Source organism: Delphinus delphis, chromosome 8 (assembly GCF_949987515.2).
Source record: "Delphinus delphis chromosome 8, mDelDel1.2, whole genome shotgun sequence".
In the NCBI taxonomy this organism is placed as follows: Eukaryota; Metazoa; Chordata; class Mammalia; order Artiodactyla; family Delphinidae; genus Delphinus; species Delphinus delphis.
The window spans coordinates 57,424,901-57,441,056 of record NC_082690.1 but is presented as its reverse complement, the minus strand read 5'-3'; the positions used below and the strand labels follow the sequence as shown (position 1 = coordinate 57,441,056).

At 45.3% G+C, this 16,156-nt stretch overlaps 1 protein-coding gene across 1 annotated transcript in view; it reads right to left on the bottom strand.

Annotated features, from left to right (window-relative positions):
* The window catches only part of MAP6 (microtubule associated protein 6), an 88,575-nt gene continuing 72,419 nt past the window's right edge, over positions 1 to 16,156 (bottom strand). The window contains exon 4 of the mRNA XM_060018255.1: positions 1 to 1,119. Within this exon, the coding sequence (XP_059874238.1) occupies positions 138 to 1,119 (982 nt within the window). The 3' untranslated portion in view covers positions 1 to 137. The remainder of the gene's footprint in view (positions 1,120 to 16,156) is intronic.

The window sequence follows — 16,156 nt, the reverse complement described above, 5'->3', positions numbered from 1 at the left end:
CAGAGGGACAAGTTTTATTAGATTCCAGCAAGACTATACAATACGTGTTTCATGCAGATTAAATAAGTGTCTTTGCCGCCCCTGAGAGGGAGCATTTTCATTGCTAGCTCCTTCTTTGGCATGTCGAGGGGTGAGTGTCAAGGAGAACTCTCAACATATTCTGCATAGGGGACAGTTGGGATCATGACTGGGGGTGGAGGTTGTACAGTGGGCAGCTGAGGGCTCCTGAGACCTTGAATCTTCAGAGGCTCAGGGACCACAGGACCTTGGTCCTTTGCTGGTGGTGGCACCAGAGGACCTTGATCTTTCAGAGGCACTGGGGGTATAGGAACTTGATTCTTCACAGGCTCTGGGACCACGGGGCCTTGATCCTTGACTAGTTCTGGACCTTGATTCTTCACAGGTTCTGCAATTACAGCATCATGATCCTTTAGGAGCTCTGGGGCCCCTCCACCTTGATCTGTGACTGGCTCTGGGACCACTGAACCTTGATTCTTTCCAGACTCAGAGAGCACAGAAACTTCATTCTTCACAGGTGCTGTGACCATGGCACTTTGATCCTGCGGTTGCTCTGGGACCATAGGACCTTGATCCTTGACAAGTGCTGGGCCCATGGGGCCTTTACCCACAGGTTCAGGGGCCATGGGGCCTTGATTCTTGACAGGTGCTTGGACCCCAGGGCCTTGATCCTTGACAGGTGCTGGGGCCACGGGGCCTTGATCCTTCAGAAGCTCTGGTACCACGGAACCTTGATCTTTAACTCTTGCTGGAACCATAGGACTTTGATTCTCTAGAGGCACTGGGGCCGAGGAATCTTGGTCCTTGACTGGTGCTGAGATCACAGAACCTTCCTTCTTTAAAGGCTCAGGGACCACGTGATCTTGATCCTTAACTGAGGCAGGGACTATGGGACCTAGATCCTTCAGAGACCCCGGGACCACAGGAGGTTGATCCTTCAGAGGCTCTGGGACTGTGGGGTCTTGACCCTTTGAAGGCTTTTGGATCACAGGACCTTGATCTTTCAGAGGCCCAGGGCCCACGGGACCTTGATCTTTGTCTGGTTCTATGGTTACAGGACCTTGACTCTTACGTGAATCACTGGTGGGTTCGACCTGGTTCCTGCAGAGGAGAGAGAGGTGGTCACTGTGAGGGCCACTGCTCAGGCCAGGGACAGGGCAGAGCACAGATTGCCTGATAAGTCTTGGCCTAGTGGAGCCTGGGCAGGGCAGCTCTTGCTGGAGAGTCAGGAGGAGAACCTGATCTCCACATCCTTAGTACAGAATGTGGGGCTGGGTGGGGAGCAGGCTTGGGAATTGGTCATTCAATGTGCTTGCCAATTGATTATAACCTGCGCGTGGCACGGAGGGCAGCCCCTGGGTGACAGCGGCAGCACCATAGCGGGACTCAGAGTCCTCCAGTGAGCGTCCTAGCAGCCTGTCCACCCCACACTCCACAGGACACGCTTCCTTCCTCCAGAATATCTGGGCCCATCCTGGGGGCCCATCTTAGCTATCCTCTCAGAGGACTCTACAGGCTAGGGTGCTCCTGTTCTCAGGGCCTTCCCAGACTCCTTCCCTCCCCAACCCCCTAGTTAAGTGCTGAGTGGGGAGGGGCAAAGGGTCCAAGGCATGCATGAAAGAAAGAGGGAATATTCCTCTTCCCCACCTCCCTGAAAAGGGAAAACGTAAAAACGTATTTTATCACCGACATTGCTTACAACAGCCAGCAGGCCGGGGTGACAATAAAAAGCAGACCAGCTTTTAATTGGTTTTATTATTGCTTTTAAATTCTCTATAAACAATGTTCCCCATTGTCGCCTGTATCACATTTGGTAGGTGACTGGCTGGGACTCCCCATTCAGGCAGTGAAGAGGCCCTGCTCCCCTCGCTCCGTCCCCACTCTGGCTCCCTCTACTCTCCCTGGGCCCTTGCCCTCACTTACTCCAAGGCTCTGGGGCTGATTTCCCGGCAACCAAGAGTCCAGGCCTCTCATCAGAACCCTCACAGGCTGCTCCACCTGCCTCACCGTGGACCCCCGCCCCACCTCTCGGCCCACCCACATCATGGAGAGCAGGTGACATCACTGACACCAAGGGCAAACGTTGCCACACTCAGACCACCCCAGTCAAGATGAGAATGCACCCTCCTGCCCTGCAGGCTGGGCTCAGCCAGTGTCACAAGCCTATGCACACTTACAGCACATTCTACTTTCCAAATCACTTCTTTCCAAAGCTCATTTCAGCAACCCAGCAATCCTGTGAAGCTCGAAGGGAGGATTAATTACCCTTACTTGTATGATATACAGATGAAGAAACTGAGGTCGAGTGGGCAAGTGATATGGGAAGTAAGGGGACCTGCATGGACTGTAAAGTCTGGGTCTTTCCACTCCCGGGGCCTGTGCTCCTTCCCTTATAGCACCTGCCACATAGTAGGTGCTCGATCTTGGTTGTTATTATTACTCTTTTACACATTGCAGTCACGTCTTTATGCTTAAAATCATTTCAGTATTTTAACAGTTCCTATAGTTTAAAGCTGGTCCGGTAAGACTTCTACTTGGTAACACTTTCTTAGCTCATTATGGTTTCGTCTTTCTGGGCCCCAAGTGTGTCATCTATTTCATTGGGTAAAATGATATTCACTCAGAAATTTATGATGATGAGAAATTATGTACATAGAGCACCTTGTACCATATTACTATGTAATATTATAATTATTTTTCTATTTACTTACACACATCTGGACTACTTTTATTCTGACATGTCATCCTGATCCAGAAGCTTTTTACTATATTTAGCACCTTGAGCCCTTAGGAACTGACATCTCTCAGCAGAGTACACAGTGCCCCGGGCAGCCTGTCCATCCAGTCCCCCTTGATGTCTCTGAGCATCACAGTGGACAGAGAGGGGCCGGGGTGGCTTGCTGGTTCAGCACATCACAGAGCACAGCTGTCCCAGCCACGTGAACCCAGCTGGCTGCCATCAGTAGGACCTTAGTGTCTGTGGAGGGAGCCAGGCAAGGCCACGAAAAACATGCAGAATCCAAGGATGGCATTAAAATACCTCTAATACCTGGTGGTTGGCCAGAAAGGAAAAATAAAAACCTAATTCAGAATAGAATCCAGCAGGACACTGATTAGATGAATCCTATCTGCGAGTGAACAACTTGGGTAGAGTCATCCTGAAAGGGGTGATGAAGCTGAGACAGGAGACAAAAGAGGTGACCAGGGCTTAACTTGATCTCAGGAGCTTGGGTTGCAAAACCTATCCCATTGGCAGGACATGGACTCAGTGTCCCCTGCTGGCATGGAGATTTAAAAGAGGGCCAGACCCACAGCATGGGGTGCAAAGTATAGTTTCCCGATGTTTGGGGCACTGGCTCCCATGTGCCTCATTTTTCTGAATGAGCATTCTCAGCCAGCTGTGAACTAACCTTAAATTTGCTCAGATATACACCCCTATGTTGCTCTGGTTAGTAAACTTGTTTCCTTAGTAAGTAAGTATCTTTAATCATGGAAATTTTAGAAAAAAGATTAGAAATGATAAATTAAATCAAATCTATATATTACCTTTTTTGGGTAATAAATTTAGGAAAAATCTGTGTAGATTTAGTTTGAAAGTATTTGTAATGTTTAAAATAATTTGGCATATTATATCTAACAGATTAGCTTTGTGATTCCTATAAAAAAGGTGTAATTTAATAATTAATTTAGACTTGATTTTAAGTTGAAAGATATAAGTTAACTGTCCTGAAGCTCTCATACTGTAAAGAAGCCAAGTCTGGACTTTTGGAAAAGCCACTTGGAAAGGCCATATGGAGAAAGCAAGAGGTACCCAGCCAGCTCCCAGCTGCTCTAACCCCCAGCTGTTCAACTCACCCCAGTTGATACACTGGAAATTTTAGGCAAGGCCGTGTGGCTGACAGGGTCTTGGTGCTCTGGCCGGGTGTCAGGCCTGTGCCTCTGAGGTGGGGGAGCCGAGTTCAGGACATTGGTCTACCACAGACCTCCCAGCTCCATGTAACATCAAACGGCAAAAGCTCTCCCAGAGATTTCCATCTCAATGCTGAGACCCAGCTCCACTCAATGACCAGCAAGCTACAGTGCTGGACACCCCATGCCAAACAACTAGCAAGACAGGAACACAAACCCACCCATTAGCAGAGAGGCTGCCTAAAATCAGAATAGGGTCACAGACACCCCAAAACACACCACCGGACATGGTCCTGCTCACCAGAAAGATCCAGCATCATCCACCAGAACACAGGCACCAGACCCTCCAGCACGAAGCCTATACAACCCACTGAACCAACCTTAGCCGCTGGGGGAGGACACCAAAAACAACGGGAACTACGAACCTTCAGACTGCGAAAAGGAGACTCCAAACACAGTAAGTTAAGCAAAATGAAAAGACAGAGAAACACACAGCAGATGAAGGAGCAAGGTAAAAACCCATCAGACCAAACAAATGAAGAGGAAATAGGCAGTCTACCTGAAAAAGAATTCAGAGTAATGAGAGTAAAGATGATCCAAAATCTTGGAAATAGAATGGAGAAAATATAAGAAACATTTAACAAGGACCAAGAAGAACCAAAGAGCAAACAAACGATGATGAACAACACAATAAATGAAATTAAACATTTTCTAGAAGGAATCAATAGCACAATAACCAAGGCAGAAAAACGGATAAGTGACCTGGAAGATAAAATAGTGGAAATAACTACTGCAGAGCAGAATAAAGAAAAAAGAATGAAAAGAATTGAGGACAGTCTTAGTGATTCCTGGGACAACATTAAACTCACTGATATTCGAATTATATGGGTCCCAGAAGAAGAAGAGAAAATAAAAGGACTGAGAAAATATTTGAAGAGATTATAATTGAAAACTTCCCTAATATGGAAAAGAAATTGTCAATCAAGTCCAAGAAGCACAGAGAGTCCCATACAGGATAAATCCTGTATAATCCTGTATAATCAAACTATAAACAATTAAATACAAAGAAAATATATTAAAAGCAGCAAGGGAAAAACAACAAATAACATACAACGGAATCCCCATAAGGTTAACAGCTGATCTTTCAGCAGAAACTCTGCAAGCCAGAAGGGACTGGCAGGACATATTTAAAGTGATGAAAGGGAAAAACATAACCAAGATTACTCTTCCCAGCAAGGATCTCATTCAGATTAAACAGAGAAATTAAAATCTTTACAGACAAGCAAAAGCTAAGAGAATTCAGCACCACCAAACCAGCTTTACAACAAATGCTAAAGGAACTTCTCTAGGCAGGAAACACAAGAGAAGGAAAAGACCTACAATAACAAACTCAAAGCAATTAAGAAAATGGTAATAGGAACATACATATCAATAATTACCTTAAATGTAAATGGATTAAATGCTCCCACCAAAAGACATAGACTGGCTGAATGGATACAAAAACAAGACCCATATATACGCTGTCTACAAGTGACCCATGTCAGACCTAGGGACACATACAGACTGAAAGTGGGGGGAAAAAGATATTCCATGTAAATGGAATTCAAAAGAAAGCTGGAGTAGCAAGTCTCATATCAGACAAAATAGACTTTAAAATTAAAACTATTACAAGAGACAAAGAAGGACACTACATAATGATCAAGGGATCAATCCAAGAAGAAGAAGATATAACAGTTGTAAATATTTATGCACCCGACATAGGAGCACATCAATACATAAGGAAAATGCTAACAGCTGTAAAAGGGGAAATCAACAGTAACACAATCATAGTAGGGGACTTTAACACCCCACTTTCACCAATGGACAGATCATCTAAAATGAAAATAAGTAAGGAAACACAAGCTTTAAATGATACATTAAACAAGATGGACTTAATTGATATTTATAGGACATTCCATCCAAAAACAGCAGAATACACTTTCTTAAATGCTCATGAAACATTCTCCAGGATAGATCATATCTTGGGTCACATATCAAGCCTCGGTAAATTTAAGAAAATCAAGTATCTTTTCCGACCACAACGCTGAGTCTAGATATCAATTACAGGAAAAAATCTGTAAAAAATACAAACACATGGAGCTACACAATACACTACTAAAAAACCAAGAGATCATTGAGGAAATCAAAGAGGAAATCAAAAAATACCTAGAAACAAATGACAATGAAAACATGATGACCCAAACCCATGGGATGCAGCAAAAGCAGTTCTAAGAGGGAATTTTATAGCAATACAATCCTACCTCAAGAAATAAGAAACATCTCAAATAAACAACCTAACCTTACACCTAAAGCAATTAGATAAAGAACAAAAAAATTCCAAAGTTAGCAGAGGGAAAGAAGTCATAAAGATCAGATCAGAAATGAATGAAAAAGAAATGAAGGAAACAGTAGCAAACATCAATAAAACTAAAAGCTGGTTCTTTGAGAAGATAAACAAAATTGATACACCATTAGCCAGACTCATCAAGAAAAATGGGGAGAAGACTCAAATCAATAGAGTTAGAAATGAAAAAGGAGAAGTAACAACTGACACTGCAGAAATACAAAGGATCATGAGAGATTACTGCAAGCAACTATATGCCAATAAAATGGACAACCTGGAAGAAATGGACAAATTCTTAGAAAAGCACAACCCTCTGAGACTGAACCAGGAAGAAATAGAAAATATAAACAGACCAATCACAAGTGTTGAAATTGAGACTGTGATTAAAAATCTTCCAACAAACAAAAGGCCAGGACCAGATGGCTTCACAGGCAAATTCTATCAAACATTTAGAGAAGAGCTAACACCTATCCTTCTCAAACTCTTCCAAAATATAGCAGAGGGAGGAACACTCCCAAAGTCATTCTACAAGGTCACCATCACCATGATACCAAAACCAGACAAAGATGTCACAAAGAAAGAAAACTACAGGCCAATATCACTGATGAACATAGATGCAAAAATCCTCAACAAAGTACTAGCAAACAGAATCCAACAGCACATTAAAAGGAGCATACACCATGATCAAGTGGGGTTTATCCCAGGAATGCAAGGATTCTTCAATATACACAAATCAATCAATGTGATAAACCATATTAACAAATTGAAGGAGAAAAACCATATGATCATCTCAATAGATGCAGAAAAAGCTTTTGAGAAAATTCATCACTCATTTATGATAAAAAAAAAACTCTCCAGAAAATAGGCATAGAGGGAACTTACCTGAACATAATAGAGGCCGTATATGACAAACCCACAGCTAACATCGTCCTCAATGGTGAAAAACTGAAACCATTTCCTCTAAGATCAGGAACAAGACAAGGTTGTCCACTCTCACCACTATTATTCAACATACTTTTGGAAGCTTTAGTCACAGCAATCAGAGAAGAAAAAGAAATAAAAGGAATCCAAATTGGAAAAGAAGTAAAGCTGTCACTGCTTGCAGATGACATGATACTATATATAGAGAATCCTAAAGATGCTACCAGAAAAATACTAGAGCAAATCAATGAATTTGGTAAAGTAGCAGGACACAAAATTAATGCACAGAAATCTCTTGCATTCCTATACACTAATGATGAAAAATCTGAAAGAGAAATTAAGGAAACACTCCCATTTACCACTGCAACAAAAAGAATACAATACCTAGGAATAAACCTACTTAAGGAGACAAAACACCTGTATGCAAAAAACTATAAGACACTGCTGAAGGAAATTAAAGATGATACAAACAGATGGAGAGATATACCATGTTCTTGGATTGGAAGAATCAACATTTTGAAAATGACTATACTACCGAAAGCAATCTACAGATTCAATGCAATCCCTATCAAACAGCCAATGGCATTTTCCACAGAACTAGAACAAAAAGTTTCACAATTTGTATGGGAACACAAAAGACCCCGAATTGCGAAAGCAATTTTGAGAACAAAAAACGGAGCTGGAGGAATCAGGCTCCCTGACTTCAGACTATACTACAAAGCTACAGTAATCAAGACAGTATGGTGCTGGCACAAAAACAGAAATATAGATCAATGGAACAGGATAGAAAGCCCAGAGATAAACCCACGCACATATGGTCACCTTATTTTTGATAAAGGAGGCAAGAATATACAATGGAGAAAAGACAGCCTCTTCAATAAGTGGTGCTTGGGAAAACTGGACAGCTACATGTGAAAGAATGAAATTAGAACACTCCCTAACACCATACACAAAACTAAGCTCAGAATGGATCAAAGACCTAAATGTAAGGCCAGACACTATATAACTCTAAGAGGAAAACATAGGCATAACACTCTATGACATAAATCACAGCAAGATGCTTTTTGACCCACCTCCTAGAGAAATGGAAATAAAAACAAAAATAAACAAATGGGACCTAATGAAACTTCAAAGCTTTTGCACAGCAAAGGAAACCATAAACAACATGAAAAGACAAACCTCAGAATGCGAGAAAATATTTGCAAATGAAGCAATTGACAAAGGATTAATCTCCAAAATTTACTCCAAAATCTCTAAAATCTCCATATTGAGCTCGTGCAGCTCAATATCAAAAAAACAAACAACCCAATCCAAACATGGGCAGAAGACCTAAATAGACATTTCTCCAAAGAAGATATACAGATGGCCAACAAACACATGAAAGGATGCTCAACATCATTAATCATTAGAGAACTGTAAATCAAAACTACAATGAGGTATCACCTTCCACCAGTCAGAATGGTCATCATCAAAGCATTTACAAACAATAAATGCTGGAGAGGGTGTGGAGAAAAGGGAACACTCTTGCACTGTTGGTGGGAATGTAAATTGATGCAGCCACTATGGAGAACAGTATGGAGGTTCCTTAAAAAACTAAAAATAGAACTACCATACGACCCAGCAATCCCACTACTGGGCATATACCCTGAGAAACCATAATTCAAAAAGAGTCATGTACCACAATGTTCATTGCAGCTCTATTTACAATAGCCAGGACATGAAAGCAACCTAAGCGTCCATCGACAGATGAATGGATAAAGAAGATGTGACACATATATACAATGGAATATTACTCAGCCATAAAAAGAAACGAAATTGTGTTATTTGTAGTGAGGTGGATGGACCTAGAGTCTGTCATACAGAGTGAAGTATGTCAGAAAGAGAAAAACAAATACCGTATGCTAACACATATATATGGAATCTTAAAAAAAAATGGTTCTGAAGAAACCAAGGGCAGGACAGGAATAAAGACACAGATGTAGAGAATGGACTTGAGGACATGGGGAAGGGAAAGGGTAAGCTGGCATGAAGTGAGAGAGTGGCATGGACATATATACAATACCAAATGTGCAATAGATAGCTAGTGGGAAGCAGCCGCATAGCATAGGGAGATCAGCTCGGTGCTTTGTGACCACCTAGAGGGGTGGGATAGGGAGGGTGGGAGGGAGACGCAAGAGGGAGGAGATATGGGGATATATGTATATGTATAGCTGATTCACTTTGTTATAAAGCAGAAACAAACACACCATTGTAAAGCAATTATACTCCAATAAAGATGTTGAAAAAAAAAGAAAGATATAAGACAATTTTATAAATTTTGTAAACAATGATGGAACTTCTATTACAGCCCAGTAGTAAACATATTTTTAAGCTTAGTTTATTTTAAGTTACTTACAATTTATTTAAAAATATTTAGGGGAATTGATTTAAGTCATAAAATCCTCCTTAAAAGAGTTTGTTAAATTTTACTAGATTTTTAAGTTTGTTACTTTTATAAATTAAGCTTTTGTTTTTAAAACGAATGCAGCCTTGGTTGGTTTTCCTGTGAACAAAACCACTCTCAAGGGCAACATAAAACTCTCATTGACACTGACTGGCCATCACTTCGTTCCATGGTGGCCTGCCAGGCTCCCCATCTGTAAAATGTCCCACCACTCACAGTGCCATCTGTGTGAATGAGACAGAGCCACTCCCCTAGGGTGGAAGCCGATGCGTGGTAGGTGAGTGGAGATGGGCTGGGTTCAGTTCCACTCAGCCCACAGGCCAGCTGCCCAGGGGCCCAGCCCAACCTGCACAACTGAGTCTGAGTCTGGTGCCTTGAGCCAGCAGCAGATCTTCTCAAGACAGCATATGAGACAGGTTCCTTTCACCTCCCAGCCTGTGTACCCTCTTAGAAACTAGAATGACCTGCTGGCTTTCTCTTGGTTTCTGTGCTGCTAATTGCCTGCCAGACCTTGGGCAATTACTCAACCACAATAGACCTCAGTTTCCTCATCTGTAAAATGGGGATAGCAATACAAATGTCAGGGACAATTACGACAGAGGATTAGATGATCCTGTTGGGCAGGGATCTGAAATGATAATTTGTGACATCTATAGAGTGCTTTTGTGCCTTACATGAATAAGTCCATAACCATAATAACTGTGTAAGAGTTTATCAGATGATCACACGCTCATCACTTTAGCTCACTGGAGCCTCCTGGCAGCCCTGGAAGAAGGCAGGGAAGGTGGTGGACAGCCCTGCAGCCTCCCCCCCCTCACTGTCCTCTGGCCACCCCATGATGCTGTTTTGTTTCTGCTGCCTGGATTGCCCTCTTTAACCCACTTTTCCTGTCTGTCCCTGATGGCTTGGCTCAGATCCCACCTTACAAGGTCTTCCTGGATGCACCTCTCCAAATTAGTTTTGTCTGTATCTCCCTTGCAGCACCATTTTACAGTCTCTCCCCACATTCGTAGATACCCTAATCGCATGTCAGTTTTCCCCCCATTCGACTGTGAACTCCCTGAAGCCAGGGGCCATCCACCTGGCCTGCAGCCCCAATGCTCAGCACAGTACCTGGAGCAAAGAAGGTCAAACAGAAAGATGTACAAATTATTGTTGCTGAAACCTGGTTCATCATCTATCCCATGGCCCCAGCCAGAAACTCAGAGTCATCCTAGATACTTTCGACTCCCTCAAAACCTTCACCCAATCCATCAGGAGCCATCTGTTCCGGCACCTAACATTTATTTCCTGAATATTCACATTTCTTTCCCTCTCTCCCTTCCCCCACCAGCTGTGCCATCATCTCTGTGGACCACTGTCACCGTCCCCTAACTGGTATCCCTGGCCCCTCCTCCAATCCATTCTTCATACAGAAATCAGGATGACCTTTCAAAAACGCAAATCCTTCCCCTGCTGAGGTTCTTCAAGGTTTCGCCTTGCGCTGAGAATAAAGAGGTTTTACGCTGTTCCATGGCCTCACCTCGCTGACCAGCCTGCTCCCACCGTCTCCCAGCTCTCTATGCCCCGGCCTCCCATGCTCTGCTCCTTTCCATTTACAGCTTTTGCACATGCTGTTGTCTCCTCCTGTGACCTTCTCTTGCTTCCTCTTCTCCTGTTCATACTACTCATCCTCCGTCTCTCAGCTCCCCTTCCCAGGGAAGCAGATGTGACCAGGCCCCTGCTACAGCCTCTCCTAGTCCCTGACACTTTCTTTCATATCCCTTATCACAGCTAATTACTTGCATTCTTTAATGTTTCTCCTGCTAGACTGGAGCTTCAAAGGGCAGGACCGTGTCAATTTCGTAAATCATTGTACCTAAAACAGTACCTGACCCAGGGAAAGCCCTGACTAGATACTTGTCGAATGAATGAATAAATGAGAGACTTTTCTGTGCCAGGCTCTGTCCTATCTGTAAAATGTAGCGTTCCAAGGTTACATGAGACAACCAGTCTTAGGAACTTAGTTTTCTGCCCTTCTTCCTGTTTCCATGGTGACAAGCAATGCCTCCTGGGTACACACACGCTGACCTTGGATCCAAGCTTTATTAGAGTCTGTAAACAGGATTACCAAGCGCTGCCCGAGACTATCTGGAGAAAGGCTGATTCTTGCCATTGCACACAGTTCTAATCCCATAATCCACCTGGTTTTTTTCTTCTCAGACTCTCCTGATGCACCATCACAGCAGCCCAGAGCTGGGGCAGTGCTCCTGGTGTAGGGCCCTGTTCAGAAATCAGGGACCTATAGACCCTGTCCTTGAACCCCCTGCTTCCACAGCTTAGAAAAGCCCTGAGAAAGCAAGAAACTCATATTTCCTGAGCAATAACCATGTGCCAGGCTCGGTGCTGGGTATTTTAACCTAGGTCATTTCTTGGACGGTATAGAGCAGGCTGCTGGAGGAGAAAGTGCACTGACTGTGCTCGAGGCCAGAAGAGCTGGGTTCGAAGGCTGACTCAACTCCATCCTAGCCATGGTGTCATCATGGGCATCCAGGCTGCAACGTTTCAGTTTCCTTAATCTATAAAATGGGGATTACAGTGCCCACCTTCCAGGGAGGATTCATTTATGGAAACACTCATGGCATGACCCCTGGAATACAGGTGATATTTAGTATTAACTAAATGTTAGTTAGTTAGTTAACTAAATGTTAGTTAGGGACTTGGTGATCTGGTCCAATGTCTCGCTCTACAGATGGGAAACTAGGCCCAGAGTGGGCAAGCAGCTCTCCCAAAGCCACACAGCTAGAAATAGCAGGTCCAGGACTAAACAGAGACCTCTCAAAATCTCACTGGGTGGGTAGAAGGGATGGAGCAAACTCACTTGAAACAAAGATGGGCAGGAGGGGCTGAGAGGGGCCCTGCAGGAGGAGGGGGGACGGTGGGCCGGGCGATTTCACAGCTTTGTCTCCTCCTGTCTGCCTCCAAGGGCCCTGGACAGGCACCCACGTTTCCTAGACACAGACAGAGCTCCCAACACATTATAAGAGATGCAGTTACCCGAGGGGGGGTGTCAAGGAAACCGTCTTTGAAAGGCTTGTTATTCTTATGAAGAATTGCAGGAGACAAGGCCTTCTCAAAACAAGAACTCGCGCCCCGCCCCCCCCCCCCCCCCCCCCACGGGACTCTGTGGCCTCTATTCTAGAGATTATCATGGTGTTCGGTAATTGCCTGCCTCTCCCCCTAGCTCATGGGCTGCGTTTTGTTCATCTCTGCACCGTCAGTACCTAGTGTCTGGCTCACAGTACCTGGCAGCTATCTGTGGGAGTAATGGGTGGCTGGCATATAGCTTTTTCTCTTTATTCTATTTGATGTTTTTTTCTCTTTTATCCATTCATTGGACAAAGTCTGCTGAGCCTGCGCTCTGGGTTAGGTCCTCTGCTGGGGGAACAGGTGGGAATGAGCCCGGGGCCCTGACTTGCGGAGCCCCCCGTGTGGGGTGCACACCACGAACACTGTAAAGCTACCAGTGCACCAGGACCATCAGCCCTGGCCCCAAGCCCTCACCTGCCTGAGTTTCTCCAACCGGAGAGGGCTGAAAGTCCTTTCAGTGCGAAGACGTTACTTTGTTCGAGAAGTCCTTTCTCTCTGGGCCCTGAAAGCACAACTCCGCAGAGACACTTCAAAGGCACCCAGGCTGAAAGGACAGACCTGGGGGTCATCGGGTCTCCTGAACTTGTGCTGCTGTCTCCCGCTGGCTGGCCCCAGCCTCTGCCTGCGCTGCCCCGGTGCAGGGGGTGGGGGGCGGGGGGGGTCAGGGCCACACAGCCGGGTGAGGCAGCCCACCCTCTGTAGCCTGGACCCTGAACAGAAGCCTGTATTTCTGTCAGCTCCACTCCCTGTGTCCCTGCCCTGATCCGGGTTCTGTGCTGTGGGGCCACCCTTCCAGAGAATGCCATGCTGCCTGACCCAGGACTGATATCTGAAGATATTCCTGGCTTCTCTGGGCAACGCATGTCCCCCAACAGCTCAGAGCCCTCACCATTCTGACTGCTCTCCTCACTGCACATCTCCATTGACTCCCCTCCCTTGGAATGTGTGCCCCCAGAACTGAAAGGGATGTCGCAGTTACAGTCTCCAAGAAGCAGCACCCGCCGCCTCCGCCCTGGTACCTCTACCGATACGGCCCTCAGCAGCTCTCTCTAAGGCATGTCAGTGCTGTTGCCCAGCACCACTGCCCATCTGCCTAGTAACGCCCTCAGCAACTAAAGGTTCAGGTCCGGGGTTACTCCCTCAGGGAGATCACCCTGACCCTCCGCCTCCAGGGGTCGAGTACTCCCTCTCCTGTGTCCCCGCAGCCCCCCGCTGTCCCCATCCCCTCGCCCCATCACAGCAGCCTCCATCAGATGAGCTGCCTACCGTTCTGTAGCTGCTTCTCCAGACTGGGGCTCTTTAGGGCAGAGACCATGTCTGCTTCACTCTCTTTCCTCTGTCTTTCCTTCCCTCCCTCTCTCCTTCCCCACCCTTCGCCCTCCCCTCCTCTTTACTCCCTCCATCTTTCCACAAACATTTAATAAATGCCTACTCAGTGCCAGGCTACTGACGAGAGTGGAAAGCCAGAGCACCCTGGCATAGGGCTGGCACATACAGGAGGCCTGCACCCCAAATGGGAAGATTAAAAACAAAAACTCACACAAGATCAAATTCTAACAACTGCATTTACAAGACACACAAATGCTTTCCTATTCTTAACTGCCTTAGCACCTTTTTTGTCCTCCCAAACTGTAACCTCTCTTTCTGGTTTTCTAAGAGGACTTTACATTCAATGTGGCACATTGTATTCTCACAGCAGCCCGTCACCCAGGCAGACAGGGGTCACTCGTGCCCCCATTTTCCAGAGGTGGAAGCGGGGCTCTGAAGGGTCACATAGTGAGTCGGTGGCAACGTCAAGACCTTAACTGAGGATGACAGACTTTTGGTCAAGCTCTTTCCTTTTTACAACAGTATCCCTCAGGGGTGTGACTTCAACCATAGAGATTCCAAATTTGTCTGCTGAGGTCTGAACTGGGTCTGGCTTGACATGACTCTGACTGGTTCTGCCTGGTCCAGGAGGCTGGAGCCATTGACCTCTGCAGGTCCCCAGTTTCGAGCTCCCAACTGTTTCTCCTGAGAGTTGCCCCTCTGGGACTCCAACAACCAGTCCCCCTTTGCCTCAGCCCTTCCCGCATCCACTACGTGAGGACCTCCCTGGTTTACCTCCTGGTGTTCAGCAGACCCTGGCAAAGAAAATCGTCTCAGAAAACAGGGGCATCCTGGTCTAAGAGTGCCCATCTGCACCCACACCTGTAAACCCTACCTGTATGGCTGCCAGCCAGGCTACCAGCCCGGGGCTACAAAGGGAGTCCACCCAGATGTGGCTCATTTGCACAGGAAGAGCAGCTAGGACCATGGCTAAAAAAATGCCTGCCAACACAAGGCTTAATTCTGGGTGGAGGGGGGTGGGTAGGAGGTAGTAACTGTGCTGATCAAACTCAGCATCTGTGACCTTCATCTGACTCACTTTCCAAAGATGATGAGAATACTTAGGGTCACTGAAGGTTTTGGAGCAAGGAAGAGAGAGGATGAAGAGACTGCCCTTTCAGGAATTCTTTACAGTAGGAATCCTAGAGATGGTCCCAAGTACTGGACAAGGAATGGGTTTCAGTCACCCAAACCAGGCTCCAAATCCTGGCTCACCACTTACAAGTTGTGTGACTTTGTTATTTAATCACCTGGTCTTGACTTGTTTATCTGTGAATGGGGATGATGCCTACAACAGACTCTCTAGCCCTGTTGTGAGGATTAAATGTGAACAACTGTGTAAAGGTCAAATAAATGCTCCTTCCCTTCCCCTAGGTTGTGCCACCTCTGCATTTTACAGAAGTGGCACCAGACAGCTGAGCAGATTCCTAGTTCGGATTTTTCTCCACCACTCCAGGTCCCCTGTGGGAAGATGTGTTCTCCTGAAGTACAGGGAGATGGTTGCAGTACATAGCTAGATAGTTTTGTTTTCTGCCCTGTGTTGTTGTTGCTTTTTCTTTCTTTCTTTAAAAATTTTTTACTTTATTTATTTTTTGGCCACGCCATGTGTGGCATGTGGGATCTTAGTTCCCTGACCAGGGATCGAACCCATGCCCCCTGCAGTGGAAGCACGGAGTCTTAACCACTGGACCACCAGGGAAGTCCCTGCGTTTTCCTTTTTACATTTTTGCTGGTAAATACCTTTTCTGGATATAACCTCCTAAGAACTAAATAAATTCCCATTTGTATAAAAAATATTTTAAAAGCTCCCTTGGTTGTTTTAACACCAAGAAGGCAAAGTCAGGGGCATAGTTGACTGTCTCAATGAGCTGCCATGAATCTGACAATCCTGCTAATGACGCTTTTAAAAATGTGAAGTTCTGCATTAAAAGGATCATACACCATGATCAAGTGGGGTTTATCCCAGGAATGCAAGGATTCTTCAG